This window comes from Mustelus asterias, chromosome 16, assembly GCF_964213995.1.
Source record: "Mustelus asterias chromosome 16, sMusAst1.hap1.1, whole genome shotgun sequence".
In the NCBI taxonomy this organism is placed as follows: Eukaryota; Metazoa; Chordata; class Chondrichthyes; order Carcharhiniformes; family Triakidae; genus Mustelus; species Mustelus asterias.
This window is the reverse complement of record NC_135816.1, coordinates 100,167,452-100,185,557: the sequence shown is the minus strand read 5'-3', so window position 1 is coordinate 100,185,557 and position 18,106 is coordinate 100,167,452. Positions and strand designations below refer to the sequence as shown.

Genomic DNA, 18,106 nt, shown 5'->3' with positions numbered 1-18,106 from the left:
TCCCCCTTCCCCATCCACCTCCACCCACACCCAACACACACCACCACCCCTCCCCCCACACCACACCCTCCCCCCCACACCACACCCTCCCCCCCACCCCCTCTCCCCCACCCCTCCTTCTCCCACACCCTCTCCCCCCACACCCTCCCCCCACCACCCACTCCCCCCACCCCCCCCTCCCCACCCACTCCCACCACACCCTCTCTCCCACCACCCCCTCCCCCCCACCCCTACTCCCCCCACCCCTCTCCCACCACACCCTCTCTCCCACCACCCTCTCTCCCCACCCCTGCTCCCCCCACACCCTCTCCCCCACACCCTCCCCCCGACACTCTCCCCCCCCACACCCTCTCCCCCCCACACCCTCTCCCCCCCACACCCTCTCCCCCCCACACCCTCTCCCCCCACACCCTCTCCCCCATCACCCTCTCCCCCCCACACCCTCTCCCCCCACACCCTCTCCCCCCACCCTCTCCCCCCACCTCTCCCCACACCCTCTCCCCCACACCCTCTCCCCCACACCCTCTCCCCCACACCCTCTCCCCCCACACCCTCTCCCCCCACACCCTCTCCCCCCACACCCTCTCCCCCACACCCTCTCCCCCCACACCCTCTCCCTCCCCACACCCTCTCCTCCCCACACCCTCTCCCTCCCCACACCCTCTGTCCCCCACACCCTCTGTCCCCCACACCCTCTGTCCCCCACACCCTCTGTCCCCCACACCCTCTGTCCCCCACACCCTCTGTCCCCCACACCCTCTGCCCCCCACACCCTCTGTCCCCCACACCCTCTGTCCCCCACACCCTCTGTCCCCCCACCTCCCTCCCTCCTCGTCCTCCCCCACCCCCTCTTCCTCCTCCCCCACCCCCCCCCACACCCTCCCCCCCAACCTTTTGCCTTTCTTTCTCCTCCCTCTCCTCTCACGTTTCCCCCTCTCTCCCACTCCTCCTCCCACTCCCTTTCACCTCTCTCTCTTCCTCTTTTTTCCCTCTTTCTCCCCTTTTCTCTTTCTCTCCCCCCTCATTCTGTCTCCCCCTCCTTTCCCTTTACCCTCATCCACTCTCCCCATCCCCTCCCCCATCCCCCTCCCCTCCACCACCCCTCTCCTCCCGCCCACCTCCACGCCCCTATGTCCCCCTCTCTTTCTATCTCTCTCTTCCTCCCCACCTCTCCCTCCCCCTCTCCCTCTCTTCTCTCTCCCACCTCTCTCTCTCCCTCTTCTCTCTCTATCTCTCCCTCTTCTCTCCCGCCACACTCTCTCCCCCTCTCCCTCTCTTCTCTCTCCCACCTCTCTCTCTCCCTCTTCTCTCTCTATCTCTCCCTCTTCTCTCCCGCCACACTCTCTCCCCCTCTCCCTCCTACTCTCTCTCCCCCCCCCCACCTCTTCCAGTAATGTCCCCATCTCTCCTCTCTCCTCCTATCTCTCCCTCTCTCTCTCTTCCTCCCTCTCTCTCTCCCCCTCTCTCTCTTCTCTCTGCCATCTCTTTCCCTCCTCATCTCTCTCGGCCTCACTTCCTCTCTCCCTCCCTCCCTCCCCCTCTCTCCCACCACAGGGAGAGCGATACAATAAATGGCAGAACCATCAGGAGTATAGACACACAGAGGGACCTGGGTGTACAAGTCCACAGATCCTTAAAGGTGGCAGCACAGGTGGAGAAGGTGGTGAAGAAGGCATATGGCATACTTGCCTTTATTGGACGAGGCATAGAATATAAAAGTTGGCATATGATGTTGCAGCTGTATAGAACGTTCGTTCGGCCACATTTGGAATACTGCGTCCAGTCTGGTCGCCGCACTACCAGAAGGACATGGAGGCTTTGGAGAGAGTGCAGAGAAGGTTTAACAGGATGTTGCCTTGTATGGAGGGTCTTAGCTATGAGGAGAGATTGGGTAAACTGGGGTTGTTCTCCCTGGAAAGACGGAGGATGAGGGGAGACCTAATACAGGTGTATAAAATTATGAAGGGCATCGATAGGGTGAACGGTGGGAAGCTTTTTCCCAAGTCGGAGGTGACGAACACAAGGGGTCACAGGTTCAAGGTGAGGGGGGCAAGGTTCAACACAGATGTCAGGGGGACGTATTTTACACAGAGGGTGGTGGGGGCCTGGAATGCACTGCCAAGCAAGGTGATTGAGGCGGACACACTGGGATCGTTTAAGACTTATCTAGATAACCACATGAACAGACTGGGAATAGAGGGATACAAAAGAATGGTCTAGTTGGGCACATGAGCGGCACAGGCTTGGAGGGCCGAAGGGCCTGTTCCTGTGCTGTATTGCTCTTTGTTCTTTGTTCACAGTCCCCCCTTCTCTTCCACCTCTCTCTCTCTCTCTGTTCCTCCATGTCCCACGCTTTTGCTTTCTGTCCCCCTCTCTCCCCACCCACCCACACTCTCAAAGAACAAAGAACAGTACAGCACAGGAAACAGGCCCTTCGGCCCTCCAAGCCTGTGCCGCTCCTTGGTCCAACTAGACCAATCGTTTGTATCCCTCCATTCCCAGGCTGCTCATGTGACTATCCAGGTAAGTCTTAAACGATGTCAGCGTGTCTGCCTCCACCACCCTACTTGGCAGCGCTTTCCAGGCCCCCACCACCCTCTGTGTAAAAAACTTCCCTCTAATATCTGAGTTATACTTCGCCCCTCTCACCTTGAGCCCGTGACCCCTCGTGATCGTCACTTCTGATCTGGGAAAAAGCTTCCCACCGTTCACCCTATCTATCCCCTTCATAATCTTGTACACCTCTATTAGATCTCCCCTCATTCTCCGTCTTTCCAGGGAGAACAAGCCCAGTTTACCCAATCTCTTCTCATAGCTAAGACCCTCCATACCAGGCAACATCCTGGTAAACCCTCTCTGCACTCTCTCTAAAGCCTCCACGTCCTTCTGGTAGTGCGGCGACCAGAACTGGACACAGTACTCCAAATGTGGCCTAACCAGCGTTCTGTACAGCTGCATCATCAGATCCAGCTTTTATACTCTATACCCCGTCCTATAAAGGCAAGCATACCATATGCCTTCTTCACCATCTTCTCCACCTGTGTTGCCACCTTCAAGGATTTGTGGACTTGCACACCTAGCTCCCTCTGTGTTTCTATACTCCTGATGGCTCTGCCATTTATTGTATAACTCCTCCCTACATTATTTCTTCCAAAATGCATCGCTTCGCATTTATCTGGATTAAATTCCATCTGCCATTTCTCCGCCCAATTTTCCAGCCTATCTATATCCTGCTGTATTGCCCGACAATGCTCATCCTATCCGCAAGTCCAGCCATCTTCGTGTCATCCGCAAACTTGCTGATAACACCAGTTACACCTTCTTTCAAATCATTTATATATATCACAAATAGCAGAAGTCCCAGTGCAGAGCCCTGCGGAACACCACTGGTCACAGACCTCCAGCCGGAAAAAGACCCTTCGACTGCCACCCTCTGTCTCCGATGGCCAAGCCAGTTCTCCACCCATCTAGCCAGTTCTCCTTGTATCACATGAGCCTTAACCTTCTTAACCAACCTGCCATGTGGGACTTTGTCAAATGCCTTACTGAAATCCATATAGACGACATCCACGGCCCTTCCTTCGTCAACCGTTTTTGTCACTTCCTCAAAAAACTCCACCAAATTTGTAAGGCACGACCTCCCTCTTACAAAACCATGCTGTCTGTCACTAATGAGATTGTTCCGTTCTAAATGCACATACATCCTGTCTCTAAGAATCCTCTCCAACAACTTCCCTACCACGGACGTCAAGCACACCAGCCTATAATTTCCCGGGTTATCCCTGCTACCCTTCTTAAACAACGGGACCACATTCACTATCCTCCAATCCTCAGGGACCTCACCTGTGTCCAAAGAAGCGACAAAGACTTCCGTCAGAGGCCCAGCAATTTCATCTCTCGTCTCCCTGAGCAGTCTAGGATAGATGCCATCAGGCCCTGGGGCTTTGTCAGTTTTAATGTTCTCTAAAAAACCTAACACTTCCTCCCTTGTAATGGAGATTTTCTCTAACGGGTCAACACCTCCCTCCGACACACTCTCGGTTAACACGCCCCTCTCCTTCGTGAATACCGATGCAAAGTATTCATTTAGGATCTCCCCTATTCCCTTGGGTTCTAAGCATAATTCCCCTCCTTTGTCCCTGAGGGTCCAATTTTCGCCCTGACAACTCTTTTGTTCCTACCGTATGAATAGAATGCCTTCGGATTCTCCTTAATCCTGTCTGCCAAGAACATCTCGTGACCTCTTTTTGCCCTTCTAACTCCCCGTTTGAGTTCTTTCTTACTCTCTCTGTATTCCTCCAGAGCTCCATCTGTTTTCAGTTGCCTGGACTTAACGTACGCCTCCCTTTTCATTTTAACCAGATCATCAATTTCCCTGGTTATCCACGGCTCTCGAATCCTACCTTTCCCATCTTTCCTTTTTACAGGCACATGCCTATCCTGCAGCCTTATCAATTGTTCCTTAAAAGACTCCCACATGCCAGATGCGGACTTACCCTCGAACATCCTCTCCCAATCAACGTCCACCAATTCCTGCCTAATCCGGCTATAGTTAGCCTTCCCCCAATTTAGCACCCTGCTCGTAGGACAGCACTCATCCTTGTCCATTACTATCCTAAAGTTGCATGTTCCCCTACCGAAACTTTGACGACCTGACCGGGCTCATTTCCCTGAACTAGGTCCAGTATAGCCCCCTCTCTAGTCGGGCTATCGACATACTGTTCCAAAGAACCCTCCTGTACGCATTTTACAAATTCCTCCCCGTCCGGAACCCCAGCTCTAAGCACTTTCCAGTCTATACCTGGGAAATTAAGGCCCCCCACTACAACAACCCTATTTTTTCTGCACCTATCCAGAATCTCCTGACATATCCTTTCCTCCACTTCCCGTGGGCTGTTGGGTGGTCTGTAGTACACCCCCAGCATAGTGACTGCACCCTTCCTGTTTCTGAGTTCCACCCACAGTGACTCAGTACATGACCCCTCTAAGTTGTCTACCCTCTGCACCGCGGTAATATGCTCCCTAACCAGCATTGCTACTCCCCCAACTTTTTTAGCCCCTCCTCTATCTCGCCTAAAACACTTATACCCCGGAATATTCAGCTGCCAGTCTGTTTTTCTTTTAATCAAGTTTCCGTCACCGCAACCACATCCAAATTCCGCGCAAGCATTAAGGCCCTAAGTTCGTCTGTCTTACCCGTTACGCTCCTCGCATTGAAGCAGATGCACTCCAGACCTCCAGGCCCACTCAGGTCATCCTCCTCCAGAGTGCTCCTCTTCTTAGCTAGCCTTGCCCTGGCCCCCAGCTCAACTCCACCCCCCCCCCCCCTCTCTTTCCGCACCTCTCTCTTTTTTCCTCTCACTCCCCTTCCCTTTACTGCCCCCACCCCCCCGTCCCCCACCGCCTGCCCCCACTTCTGTCTCTGTCAAAGATGCTGTCGAAGGTGCCTCGGTGAGTTGCTGCAGTGCCTATGAATCTTATCGATTCCTATCTTGGGTGACTGTCTGTGTGGAGTCTGCACCTTCTCCCCGTGTCTGCGTGGGTTTCCTCCGGGTGCTCCGGTTTCCTCCCACATTCTGAAAGACGTGCGGGTTAGGGTCATCGACCCGAACAGGTGCCAGAGTGTGGCGACTAGGGGAATTTCACAGTAACTTCATTGCAATGTTAATGTCAGCCTTACTTGTGACTAATAAGTAAACATTACTTTCCTTTATCCCCGATTTACCCTGCTCATCCCCCTGACACTAAGGGAGAATTTAGCACGGCCAATCCACCTAACCCGCACATCTTTGTGCTGTGGGAGGAAACCGGAGCACCCGGAGGAAACCCCCGCAGACACGGGCAGTGAGCCAAGGCAGGGAATCGAACCCTGGTCCCTGGCGCTGTGAGGCAGCAGCAGCACTGTGGCATGTGCTGCCTCTTATCTTCTGTGGGTCGCTGGGGGAGGGAGTGAATGTCGAAGGCGGGAGAGGGGATGCTGATCAAGCAGGCTTTACACAGGATTGCATTTCATCGAATATACGGCACAGAATGTGGCCACTCGGCCCAATCAGGCCGTGCTATGTTTTTGCTTCACTCCTCCTCTGAAACTACCAATAGAATCCTCGGTTCCAATCTCCCTCACTTACTTCCCTCTCCTCCCCTTAAAAACATCGATAGTCTCCGCCTTCACCACCCTCCATCTCAGTAAACTGCAAATCCACACGACTCTGTCCAAGATTTCTCCTGAATTCCCTGTTGGATGTCTGGGTGACTATCTTATATCAATGGCTTCACTGTCCCCCCCATCTCCCCTCCACCAAAACCTTTCTGAACTTTAAACACCTCTATTGTCAACACAGCCCCAGTCTGTTCTCCTAACGGGTAAACGCCCGCATTCCTGGTATCACCTTCGTACACCTTTACTTTCTCCAAAACCTCTACAGTCGTGATATTGCGACCAGCTGGCTAGTGCTATTGTCACTGGACTGGTAATCCAGAGATCCAGGGTGACGTTCTGGGGACCCGGGTTCGAATCCCACCACAGCAGATGGTGAAATTTGAATTCAATAAAAAAAAACCTGGAATTAAGAATCCACTGATGACCCGTTGTCGATTGTCGGAAAAACCCATCTGGTTCACTAATGTCCTTTGGGGAAGGAAATCTGCCGTCCTTACCCGGTCTGGCCTACATGTGACTCCAGAGCCACAGCAATGTAGTTGACCCTGAAATGGCTGAGCGAGACACTCAGTTCAAGGGGCAATTAGGGATGGGCAATAAATACCGGTGACGCCCACATCCCATGAATAAATGAAGTAAAGAGTCGTAGAGAGTACTCACGGGTTTTCACAACAATCGACAATGGTTTTATGGTCATCGTTAGACTTTTAATTCCACATTTTGTATTGAGTTCAAATTTCACCATCTGCCGTGGTGGGATTCGAACCCGGGTCCGCCGAAGAATTAGCCTGGGTCTCTGGATTGCTAATCCAATGACAATACTACTAGGCCATTCAAAGAACAAAGAACAATACAGCACAGGAACAGGCCCTTCGGCCCTCCAAGCCCGCGCCGCTCCCCGGTCCAGGATTGAATCCTGAATCCAGGATCCCCGCCCAATTTTCCAGCCTATCTACATACCAATATCCTATCCACCGAGCTGTCCCTCACAGCTACGATGCTTTGTTCATCACAACCTATTAACTCACCCCCACCCCACCATTCCAGACCATGTGATCTCCAGGGAGAGGCGAAAACCCAGAGTGAAAAACCCCAGGGCCAATATGGGGAAAAAAAAATCTGGGAAATTCCTCTCCGACCCCCTGAGGCGATCGAAACGAGTCCAGGAGATCACAATGGCCCTGATCGGAAAATGCTTCCCAACCCTAGTCATTTCCACTTCCACGAACACCATATGAATTCCCTGCCCCCGAGACAGGTTCCCAACTATCCGCAGTCTCACTCTGTACTGGCACCAGCAAGATGATCATAGAATGAAGCCTTGAAACGAGAAACCAGGAACAATTAGCCCGCGCCGCTCCCTGGTCCACACTAGACCACTCTTTTGTATCCCTCCATTCCCACTCCGTTCATATAGCTGTCTAGATAAGTCTTAAACGTTCCCAGTGTGTCCGCCTCCACCACCTTGCCCGGCAACACATTCCAGGCCCCCACGACCCTCTGTGTCAAATATGTCCTTCTGATATCTGTGTTAAACCTCCCCCCCTTCACCTTGAACCTATGACCCCTCGTGAACGTCACCACCGACCCGGGGAAAAGCTTCCCACCGTTCACCCTATCTACGCCTTTCATAATTTTATACACCTCTATTAAGTCTCCCCTCATCCTCCGTCTTTCCAAGGAGAACAACCCCAGTTTCCCCAATCTCTCCTCATAACCAAGCCCCTCCATACCAGGCAACATCCTGGTAAACCTCCTCTGTACTCTCTCCAAAGCCTCCACGTCCTTCTGGTAGTGTGGCGACCAGAACTGGACGCAGTATTCCAAATGCGGCCGAACCAACGTTCTATACATCTGCAACATCAGACCCCAACTCTTATACTCTATGCCCCGTCCTATAAAGGCAAGCATGCCATATGCCTTCTTCACCACCTTCTCCACCTGTGACGTCACCTTCAAAGATCTGTGGACTTGCACACCCAGGTCCCTCTGCGTCTCTACACCCTTTATGGTTCTTCCATTTATCGTGTTCCCTTAGACTTCGAGCACAGTGCTCCAGGTGTCATCCAGCCAAGGTTCCAAACAGGTTTAGCAGAACTGCTTTTTAATTCCAACCCTCTGGACGTTAGGGCGAGGTTTATTTTTATTTTAATGGCCTGTGGTCATTTGTAGTGGTTTTTGAGTATTTGTGTACTCTTTGTGCCTCTACCTATTTCTCTTTAATCTCTGAGTTGTGTCCATCCCTCTTATGTTTCTATTCAAAATGTCACACTTCATATTTTTCTGTTTTGAGCTTTCTTGGTGAATTCTTCTGCAAGTTTCCAAACACCTCCCAACAAATTGGCTATCCCTCCAACAATCTTGCACCCTCCACAAATTTTAAAACTTGGTTTCGAATTTTGAAACTTTGTTTAGAATTTCAAAATGGTGTTTTGAATTTCGAAATCATGTTTTGAATTTTGAAATCGTGTTTTGAATTTTGAAATCGTGTTTTGAATTTTGAAATCGTGTTTTGAATTTTCAAATTGTGTTTTGAATTTTCAAATCGTGTTTTGAATTTTGAAATCGTGTTTTGAATTTTCAAATTGTGTTTTGAATTTTCAAATTGTGTTTTGAATTTTCAAATTGTGGTTGGGATTTTCCATCCCCCCCATGATGTGTTTTGCAGAGGTGGCGCGTCATTTACCACCAATGAGATCTTCTAGTCGTGCCATTTCAATAGCTTTTCCTGTTATCCACACCTCTGCCACTGGGGAACCAGTAGGGGTTAGGGTGCGGCGGTCGCCATCAACGAAGATTTGAAATCCCGTCGGCAAGATGGGCCTGAAAATTCCAGCCTGTATCTTAATTTAGAAATTGCGTTTCGAATTTAGAAATTGTGGCTGGAATTTTCTGGCTGTTCTCGCCAGTGGGGGCAGCGAACACCCCGCTGCAGGTTTCCCGGTGGTGTGGCGGGGGGGAAGTGGAAGCGGGGGAGGGGAGGAAGCTGGGGGGAAGTGGGGGAGGAATGCATAGAATGGGAAACCCCATTGTCAGCATCAGTATCAGAAGGTCCTGCCACTGGCCAATGGTGGGCCATCTCCAATACTGCGAAGCACATGGAAAATCCTGCCATGTGTTTCCAATTTAGAAACTGGATTTCCAATTTAGAAATTCCATTCATTTCACTTTCACTTAACCGCTTACCCCAATTCAGGGTCACGGGGAGTTGGACCCTATTCTAATGGAAACTGGAAACTAAGCAGAATACACCCAGGACAGGATACGAGTCCATCACAGGGCACAGACACTCACAGTAACACACACACACACAGACAAACTGAGGGGAAATTGAGCATGGCTAATCCAGCTAGCCTACACATCTTTAGACACTAAGGGGCAATTTATCATGGCCAATCCACCTAACCTACATATCTTTGGACACTAAGGACACGGTGGCACAGTGGTTAGCACTGCTGCCTCACAGTGCCAGGGACCTGGGTTCAATTCCCAGCTTGGGTCACTGTCTGTGCGGAGTCTGCACCTTCTCCCCATGTCTGCGAGGATTTCCTCCGGGTGCTCCGGTTTCCTCCCACAGTCTGAAAGATGTGCTGGTTAGCTGCATTGGCCATGCTGCATTCTCCCTCAGTGTACCCGAACAGGTGCCGGAGTGTAGCGACTAGGGGATTTTCACAGTAATTTCACTGCAGAGTTAATGTAAGCCGACTTGTGACACTCGTAAATAAGTAAACATTAAATTTACAATGGCCAATCAACCGAACCTGCGCATCCCACCCAGACACGGAGAACATGAAAACTCCGCAAACAGCCACCCGAGGCTGGAACTGAACCCGGGTCCCTGCCACTGTGAGGCAGTAGTGCTAACCACTGTGCCACTGTACCCCTTAAATAAGAAATTGTGTTCTTCATTTAAAAATTGGATTTCAGATTTGAGAAATTGCGTTTTGGATTTAGAGATTGGGTTTTAGAACCATAGAAAATTACAGCTCAGAAACAGGCCTTTTGGCCCTTCTTGTCTGTGCCGAACCATTTTTTGCCTAGTCCCACTGACCTGCACTTGGACCATATCCCTCCACACCCCTCTCATCCATGAACCCGTCCAAGTTTTTCTTAAATGTTAAAAATGACCCCGCATTTACCACTTTATCCGGCAGCTCATTCCACACTCCCACCACTCTCTGCATGAAGAAGCCCCCCCTAATATTCCCTTTAAACTTTTCTCCTTTCACCCTTAACCCATGCCCTCTGGTTTTTTTCTCCCCTCGCCTCAGCGGAAAAAGCCTGCTTGCATTCACTCTATCTATACCCATCAAAATCTTATACACCTCTATCAAATCTCCCCTCAATCTTCTACGCTCCAGGGAATAAAGTCCCAACCTATTCAATCTCTCTCTGTAACTCAGCTTCTCAAGTCCCGGCAACATCCTTGTAAACCTTCTCTGCACTCTTTCAACCTTACTTACATCCTTCCTGTAACTAGGTGACCAAAACTGTACATAATACTCCAAATTCGGCCTCACCAATGCCTTATATAACCTTACCATAACACTCCAACTTTTATACTCGATACTCCGATTTATAAAGGCCAATGTACCAAAGGCACTCTTTACGACCCTATCCACCTGTGACGTCACTTTTAGGGAATTCTGTACCTGTATTCCCAGATCCCTCTGTTCAACTGCACTCTTCAGAGTCCTACCACTTACCTTGTACGTTCTACTTTGGTTTGTCCTTCCAATGTGCAATATCTCACACTTGTCTGCGTTAAATTCCATTTGCCATTTTTTAGCCCATTTTTCTAGTTGGTCCAAATCCCTCTGCAAGCTTTGAAAACCTTCCTCACTGTCCACTACACCTCCAATCTTTGTATCATCAGCAAACTTGCTGATCCAATTTACCACATTATCATCCAGATCATTGATATAGATGACAAACAACAATGGACCCAACACCGATCCCTGCAGCACACCACTAGTCACAGGCCTCCACTCAGAGAAGCAATCCTCCACAACCACTCTCTGGCTTCTTCCATTGAGCCAGTGTCTAATCCAATTTACTACCTCCCCATGTATACCTAGCGACTGAACCTTCCTAACTAACCTCCCATGAGGGACCTTGTCAAAGGCCTTGCTGAAATCCAGGTAGACACCATCCACCGCCTTCCCTTCATCCACTTTCCTGGTAACCTCCTCGAAAAACTCTAATAGATTGGTCAAACATGACCTACCACGCACAAAGCCATGTTGACTCTCCCCAATAAATCTCTGTCTATCCAAATATTTGTAGATCCTATCCCTTATCACACCTTCCAATAACTTGCCCACCACCGACGTCAAACTTACTGGCTGATAATTTCCCAGATTTCTTTTGGAACCTTTTTGGATTTACATAGAACATAGAACGTAGAAAGCCACAGCACAAACAGGCCCTTCGGCCCACAAGTTGCGCCGATCACATCCCCACCTCTAGGCCTATCTATAGCCCTCAATCCCATTAAATCCCATGTACTCATCCAGAAGTCTCTTAAAAGACCCCAACGAGTTTGCCTCCACCACCACCGACGTCAGCCGATTCCACTCACCCACCACCCTCTGAGTGAAAAACTTACCCCTGACATCCCCCCTGTACCTACCCCCCAGCACCTTAAACCTGTGTCCTCTCGTAGCAACCATTTCAGCCCTTGGAAATAGCCTCTGAGAGTCCACCCTATCCAGACCCCTCAACATCTTGTAAACCTCTATCAGGTCACCTCTCATCCTTCGTCTCTCCAGGGAGAAGAGACCAAGCTCCCTCAACCTATCCTCATAAGGCATGCCCCCCAATCCAGGCAACATCCTTGTAAATCTCCTCTGCACCCTTTCAATGGCTTCAACATCTTTCCTGTAATGAGGTGACCAGAACTGCGCGCAGTACTCCAAGTGGGGTCTAACCAGGGTCCTATAAAGCTGCAGCATTATCTCCCGACTCCTAAACTCAATCCCTCGATTAATGAAGGCTAGTACGCCATACGCCTTCTTGACCGCATCCTCCACCTGCGAGGCCGATTTAAGAGTCCTATGGACCCGGACCCCAAGGTCCTTCTGATCCTCTACACTGCTAAGAATGGTACCCTTCATTTTATACTGCTGCTCCATCCCATTGGATCTGCCAAAATGGATCACTACACACTTATCCGGGTTGAAGTCCATCTGCCACTTCTCCGCCCAGTCTTGCATTCTATCTATGTCTCGCTGCAACTTCTGACATCCCTCCAAACTATCCACAACACCACCTACCTTGGTGTCGTCAGCAAACTTACCAACCCATCCCTCCACTTCCTCATCCAGGTCATTTATGAAAATGACAAACAGCAAGGGTCCCAGAACAGATCCCTGGGGCACTCCACTGGTCACTGACCTCCATGCAGAGAAAGACCCCTCCACAGCCACTCTCTGCCTTCTGCAGGCAAGCCAGTTCTGGATCCACAAGGCAACAGCCCCTTGGATCCCATGCCCTAGAGATTGGGTTTCAGATTTAGAGGTTGGGTTTCAGATTTAGAGATTGGGTTTCAGATTTAGAGATTGGGTTTCAGATTTAGAGATTGGGTTTTGACTTCAGAAATTATGCTTCTAATTAGAAATTTTGAATTTCAGAGCAGTGCTTTTGTCCCGGATGATGTTGAGATTTTTGAGTATTGTTGGAGTTTTCTAGTTTTTAGCTGGATGATTTGTTTTCTCTGAAGGTGAACATTCAGCCTTTCTGGTGCGTTACAAATCCGGACATCTTCTGATCGAAACATCTGGCCGATCCTGCAGAGCAGTCACCATGGCGACAGCGGAGGCTGAGAAGGAATTCACGTTTGCCTTTGGAGGCTCCGAGGGGGAGAAGCATGCGGCCAAGGGGAGTCCCGAGCAGTCTCTAATCTCCGCCCTGAGGAGCTCGTCCAGTGTCTTCGCCGAGGAGGAGAAGAAAAATGAGGGGAGGACAGTGCAGCTGGTGGAACGGGAGCAGCTCCGAGGGGCCCTCAATGTGGGGATGCCCTGCAGAGGCCTGCCAGAGAAGGCCCACCTGGAGGTGTCATTCGCAGCGAGCGGGGGCTCCCAGGGCCGGCAGGACTCCGCCGGAGGCCAGGAGTGCGTGACATTCACCGTCAGCCCCGCTCCCGGGGAGAGGCCGATCCTGAAGGAGCCCGAGGCCGGGGTGGACCTCTGCGTCTTCGCCTTGGGAGAGGAGACAGTGGGCGAGGCGCTGGGCAAGGACGGCAGGTTCCTGCCCGAGGTGGGCGGCGAGGGATGGCAGCTGGTGGAGCGCCAGAGCCGACAGGCCTTCCCCCTGAGCCTGGTGGCCAAGCAGCTGCCGGCCGGGGCTTTCGAGCTGGGACCCGCGGGGGCCGGGGACCAGGCCCCCCTACCCGGGAGGAAGCCCAACCTCCACCAGCTGGCCCAAGAGCTGGACCAGTACCTGAACAGGCAGCTGGGGGGCAGCGGGCCCTGGGAGGGGGCCCAGAAGGAGTTTGAGGAGCTGACCGGCAGCCCGGTGCCCAACCGGCTGCCCAGCCACGTGGCCAAGCTGCCCACGGCCATGAACGAGTCGGTGGGCACCCTGCGCTGGAGTCGGCCTGGGAACGAGGGCAGCGCCTCCTGCTTCCACCTGGCCAGGGGTCACGTGCTGACCTGCCACCACGCCATCAAGATGATGGTGGGGGAGGAGGTTCCCGAGAGCGAGTGGGGGGCAGCGGTGAGCGAAGCGGCCAGTGTCAGCTTCACCTTCCGTACCAGCAGCGAGACCCAGTGGAAGGTGGCCGCCGGCGGCCTCAAGGCCTTCTCTTCGGAGCTGGACTACGCCGTCCTGGCCCTGGAGGTGCCCGAGGGCCGAGGCTCCGAGCTGAGGCCTAGCCTGGCCACCTCTGCCACCAAGCCCATCCCCCAGGGTGTGGTGTACACCGTGGGCCGCCACTTCACTGAGGCCCTCATGCTGGCCCCCCTGAACCCCGAGGACGGGGATGACCTGGCCAGCCGCCAAAGCTTCCAGGCATTCTCCGGATGCACCTTCTCCCGGCAGCCCAGGCCCGAGCGAGTGCCCTACGACACCGAATTCCTCCACGACCCCGCCGCCTCCGGCTCCCCGGTCATCAGCCTCTACGGTGGGCTGGTGGGCCTGCACGCTGGTGGTTATCAGTACCAGGAGCGGGTGGTCGAGTTTGGCACCACCATCCAGGCTATAGCCTCCCACATTCATCTCTCCGACCGCCCCCTCTATCAGCTGCTGTTCAGCAACAACCCCCAGAAGAAAAACTGCACCATCATGTAAACACCAGGGGGGCTGGTAACCGGGGGCAACCGGGGAGGCTGTCACCGGCAGGAGAGAGTGAGGGGGTGAAACCGGGGAAGGGGGAAACGCCAAAGACTCAAGAGCAGCGAGAAATCCCAGTGGGATTCGATGGCGGGGAGGTTAAAGCGCTCAAAGAGCTGAACGAAAGCTCTTGGTTAAAGAAATATTTACTCTGATTCCGCAATGTGGACTGCCATTCAGTAGCAGTGAATGGGGTGAGAGGTCGGGAGTGGGGCTGAAGGTTGTGTCCGCATGGAGAAGCTACAAGCAGAGACCTGTCCCTCAATAGTGCGTCGGTCCATCTCCTCCCCACTCTCCAGGCAAGCCTCCCTTCCTACTCCCTCACCTCACCCCAACACCTCCTTCTCTCCCCCTCTCCTGTTTATCCAGCTTTTCCCCACACAGGCACTGTCCACCCTCAGCCGCTCCCCGTGGGAGCGAGTTCTCCCCACGCTCTGGGTGAAGATGTTTCTCCTACATTGGACTGTATTTATTTATGTTCCCAACCCCCTCCTTGTTCCCCGCGCCCTCCTGGTTCCGGTCCCACTCACAAACATCTCTACATCTGCCCAATCGAATCCTTCCCTCATTTTCAACATCTGGACCAGATTACCTCTCCCCCAGTCACCTCTGCCCCCAAAGAGAGGACACTCAGACCAGCCAAGCGGGTTCTCACCTCCCCTTTCCACATCACTCCAGGAGGTCTTTGTCCCGTGCTCTGATGTCCCTTCGCAATGTAGACAACACGGGAACAGGAAGCCATTCAGCCCTCGGATTCTGCCCCACCATCGAATCAGGTGATGGTGATGGTGGACCAATTGCAGATGCAGCCATTTTCTCGCAGCACTAACCTGATAAGTCCAGCCAGCGGGTAGAAATGTTTCCTAAATTCTTCTATAAAGCTGTGCACAGTGACTCTGATATGGAGACCGGAACTGTGCACAGTGACTCCCAGTGTGATACAGAGACCGGAACTGTGCACAGTGACTCCCAGTGTGATACAGAGACCGGAACTGTGCACAGTGACTCTGATATGGAGACCGGAACTGTGCACAGTGACTCTGATATGGAGACCGGAACTGTGCACAGTGACTCTGATATGGAGACCGGAACTGTGCACAGTGACTCTGATATGGAGACCGGAACTGTGCACAGTGACTCTGATATGGAGACCGGAACTGTGCACAGTGACTCTGATATGGAGACCGGAACTGTGCACAGTGACTCTGATATGGAGACCGGAACTGTGCACAGTGACTCTGATATGGAGACCGGAACTGTGCACAGTGACTCTGATATGGAGACCGGAACTGTGCACAGTGACTCTGATATGGAGACCGGAACTGTGCACAGTGACTCCCAGTGTGATACAGAGACCGGAACTGTGCACAGTGACTCCCAGTGTGATACAGAGACCGGAACTGTGCACAGTGACTCTGATATGGAGACCGGAACTGTGCACAGTGACTCCCAGTGTGATACAGAGACCGGAACTGTGCACAGTGACTCCCAGTGTGATACAGAGACCGGAACTGTGCACAGTGACTCTGATACAGAGACCGGAACTGTGCACAGTGACTCTGATACAGAGACCGGAACTGTGCACAGTGACTCTGATACAGAGACCGGAACTGTGCACAGTGACTCCCAGTGTGATACAGAGACCGGAACTGTGCACAGTGACTCCCAGTGTGATACAGAGACCGGAACTGTGCACACTGACTCCCAGTGTGATACAGAGACCGGAACTGTGCACAGTGACTCCCAGTGTGATACAGAGACCGGAACTGTGCACACTGACTCCCAGTGTGATACAGAGACCGGAACTGTGCACAGTGACTCCCAGTGTGATCCAGAGACCGGAACTGTGCACAGTGACTCCCAGTGTGATACAGAGACCGGAACTGTGCACAGTGACTCCCAGTGTGATACGGAGACCAGAACTGTGCACAGTGACTCCCAGTGTGATACAGAGACCGGAACTGTGCACAGTGACTCCCAGTGTGATACAGAGACCGGAACTGTGCACAGTGACTCCCAGTGTGATACGGAGACCGGAACTGTGCACAGTGACTCCCAGTGTGATACGGAGACCGGAACTGTGCACAGTGACTCCCAGTGTGATACAGAGACCGGAACTGTGCACACTGACTCCCAGTGTGATACAGAGACTGGAACTGTGCACAGTGACTCCCAGTGTGATACAGAGACTGGAACTGTGTACAGTGACGCCCAGTGTGATACAGAGACCGGAACTGTGCACAGTGACTCCCAGTGTGATACGGAGACCGGAACTGTGCACAGTGACTCCCAGTGGGGGCGAACCCAAGCTATGAAGTTGATGTTATTAGTGTCATGTAAAAAATAATGAATGTGTTAAATTTCATGTTTTTCAATTCTATCCCATTCAAAATAAATGTATGCTTCAGTTTTAACCTGACCTTGTAGTTCTGTTCTGTATTTTTAAAATATAAAAATTTTTTAAAAAACGTGCCCTGACTAAAAAGAATCTTCTGCCCTTACCCGGTCCGTGTGCCTCTGTTCCCTCTCTATTCATGGACCCATCCAGATGCCTCTTAAATGTTGCTAATGTTCCACCACCTCCACTGGCAGTGTGTTCCAGGCACCCACCACTCTCTGTGTGAAAAACTTCCCCCGCACATCTCCCTTAAACTTTCCCCCTCTCACCTTGAACCTGTGCCCCCTTGTAATTGACACTTCCACCCTGGGGAAAAGCCTCTGATTATCCACCCTGTCTCTGCCTCTCATCATTTTGTAGACCTCTATCAAGTCTCCCCTCAGCATCCGTCTTTCCAGTGAAAACAATCCCAGTTTATTTAACCTCTCCTCATAGCCAACACCCTCAGACCAGGCAACATCCTGGTGAACCTTCTTTGCACTCTCTCCAAAGGTTCCACGTCCTTCTTCTACTCTGGTGACCAGAACTGCGCACAATACTCCAAATGCAGTCTAACCAAGGTTTTATATCGTTGCAGACACCAGGTTAGATGGCATAACAAGCCTTCCTTATCCTGACACAGTGAAACATCTACACTCACCCCCCTGCAACACCCCCTCCCTTTCCTCCCTGCAGTGCAGAAGGAGGCCATTCGGCCCATCGAGCCTGGACCAACCACAATCCCACCCAGGCCCTATTGCCATAACTCCATATATTTACCCTGCTAATCCCCTGACGCTAGGGTCAATCTAGCACGGCCAATCCACCAACCCACACATCTTTGGACTGTGGGAGGAAACCGGGGCACCCGGAGGAAACCCACGCCGACACAGGGAGAAAGTGCAAACTCCACACAGACAGTGACCCGAGGCCAGAATTGAACCCGGGTCCCTGGCGCTGTGAGGCAGCAGTGCTAACCACTGTGCCACCCATCACGCAGGCCCTTGAGGCATCCAAAAGTAACACCGGACAGAAATACAAAGAACAAAGAAAATTACAGCACAGGAACAGGCCCTTCGGCCCTCCAAGCCTGCACCGACCACGCTGCCCGACTGAACTAAAACCCCCGACCCTTCCGGGGACCGTATCCCTCTATTCCCATCCTATTCGTTATTTGTCCAGGCGCCTCTTAAAAGTCACTTTTAAAAATTGTGAAATGCACAAAGACATCGCTGAGA

At 52.1% G+C, this 18,106-nt stretch overlaps 1 protein-coding gene across 1 annotated transcript in view; it reads left to right on the top strand.

Annotated features, from left to right (window-relative positions):
* Window positions 1-16,905, top strand: part of LOC144505584 (serine protease FAM111A-like) — a 19,766-nt gene extending 2,861 nt beyond the window's left edge. Inside the window, exon 2 of the mRNA XM_078231704.1 lies at window positions 12,882-16,905. Coding sequence (XP_078087830.1) covers window positions 12,882-14,449 — 1,568 coding nt within the window. The 3' untranslated portion in view covers window positions 14,450-16,905. The remainder of the gene's footprint in view (window positions 1-12,881) is intronic.
* The last annotated feature ends 1,201 nt before the right edge of the window (window positions 16,906-18,106 follow it).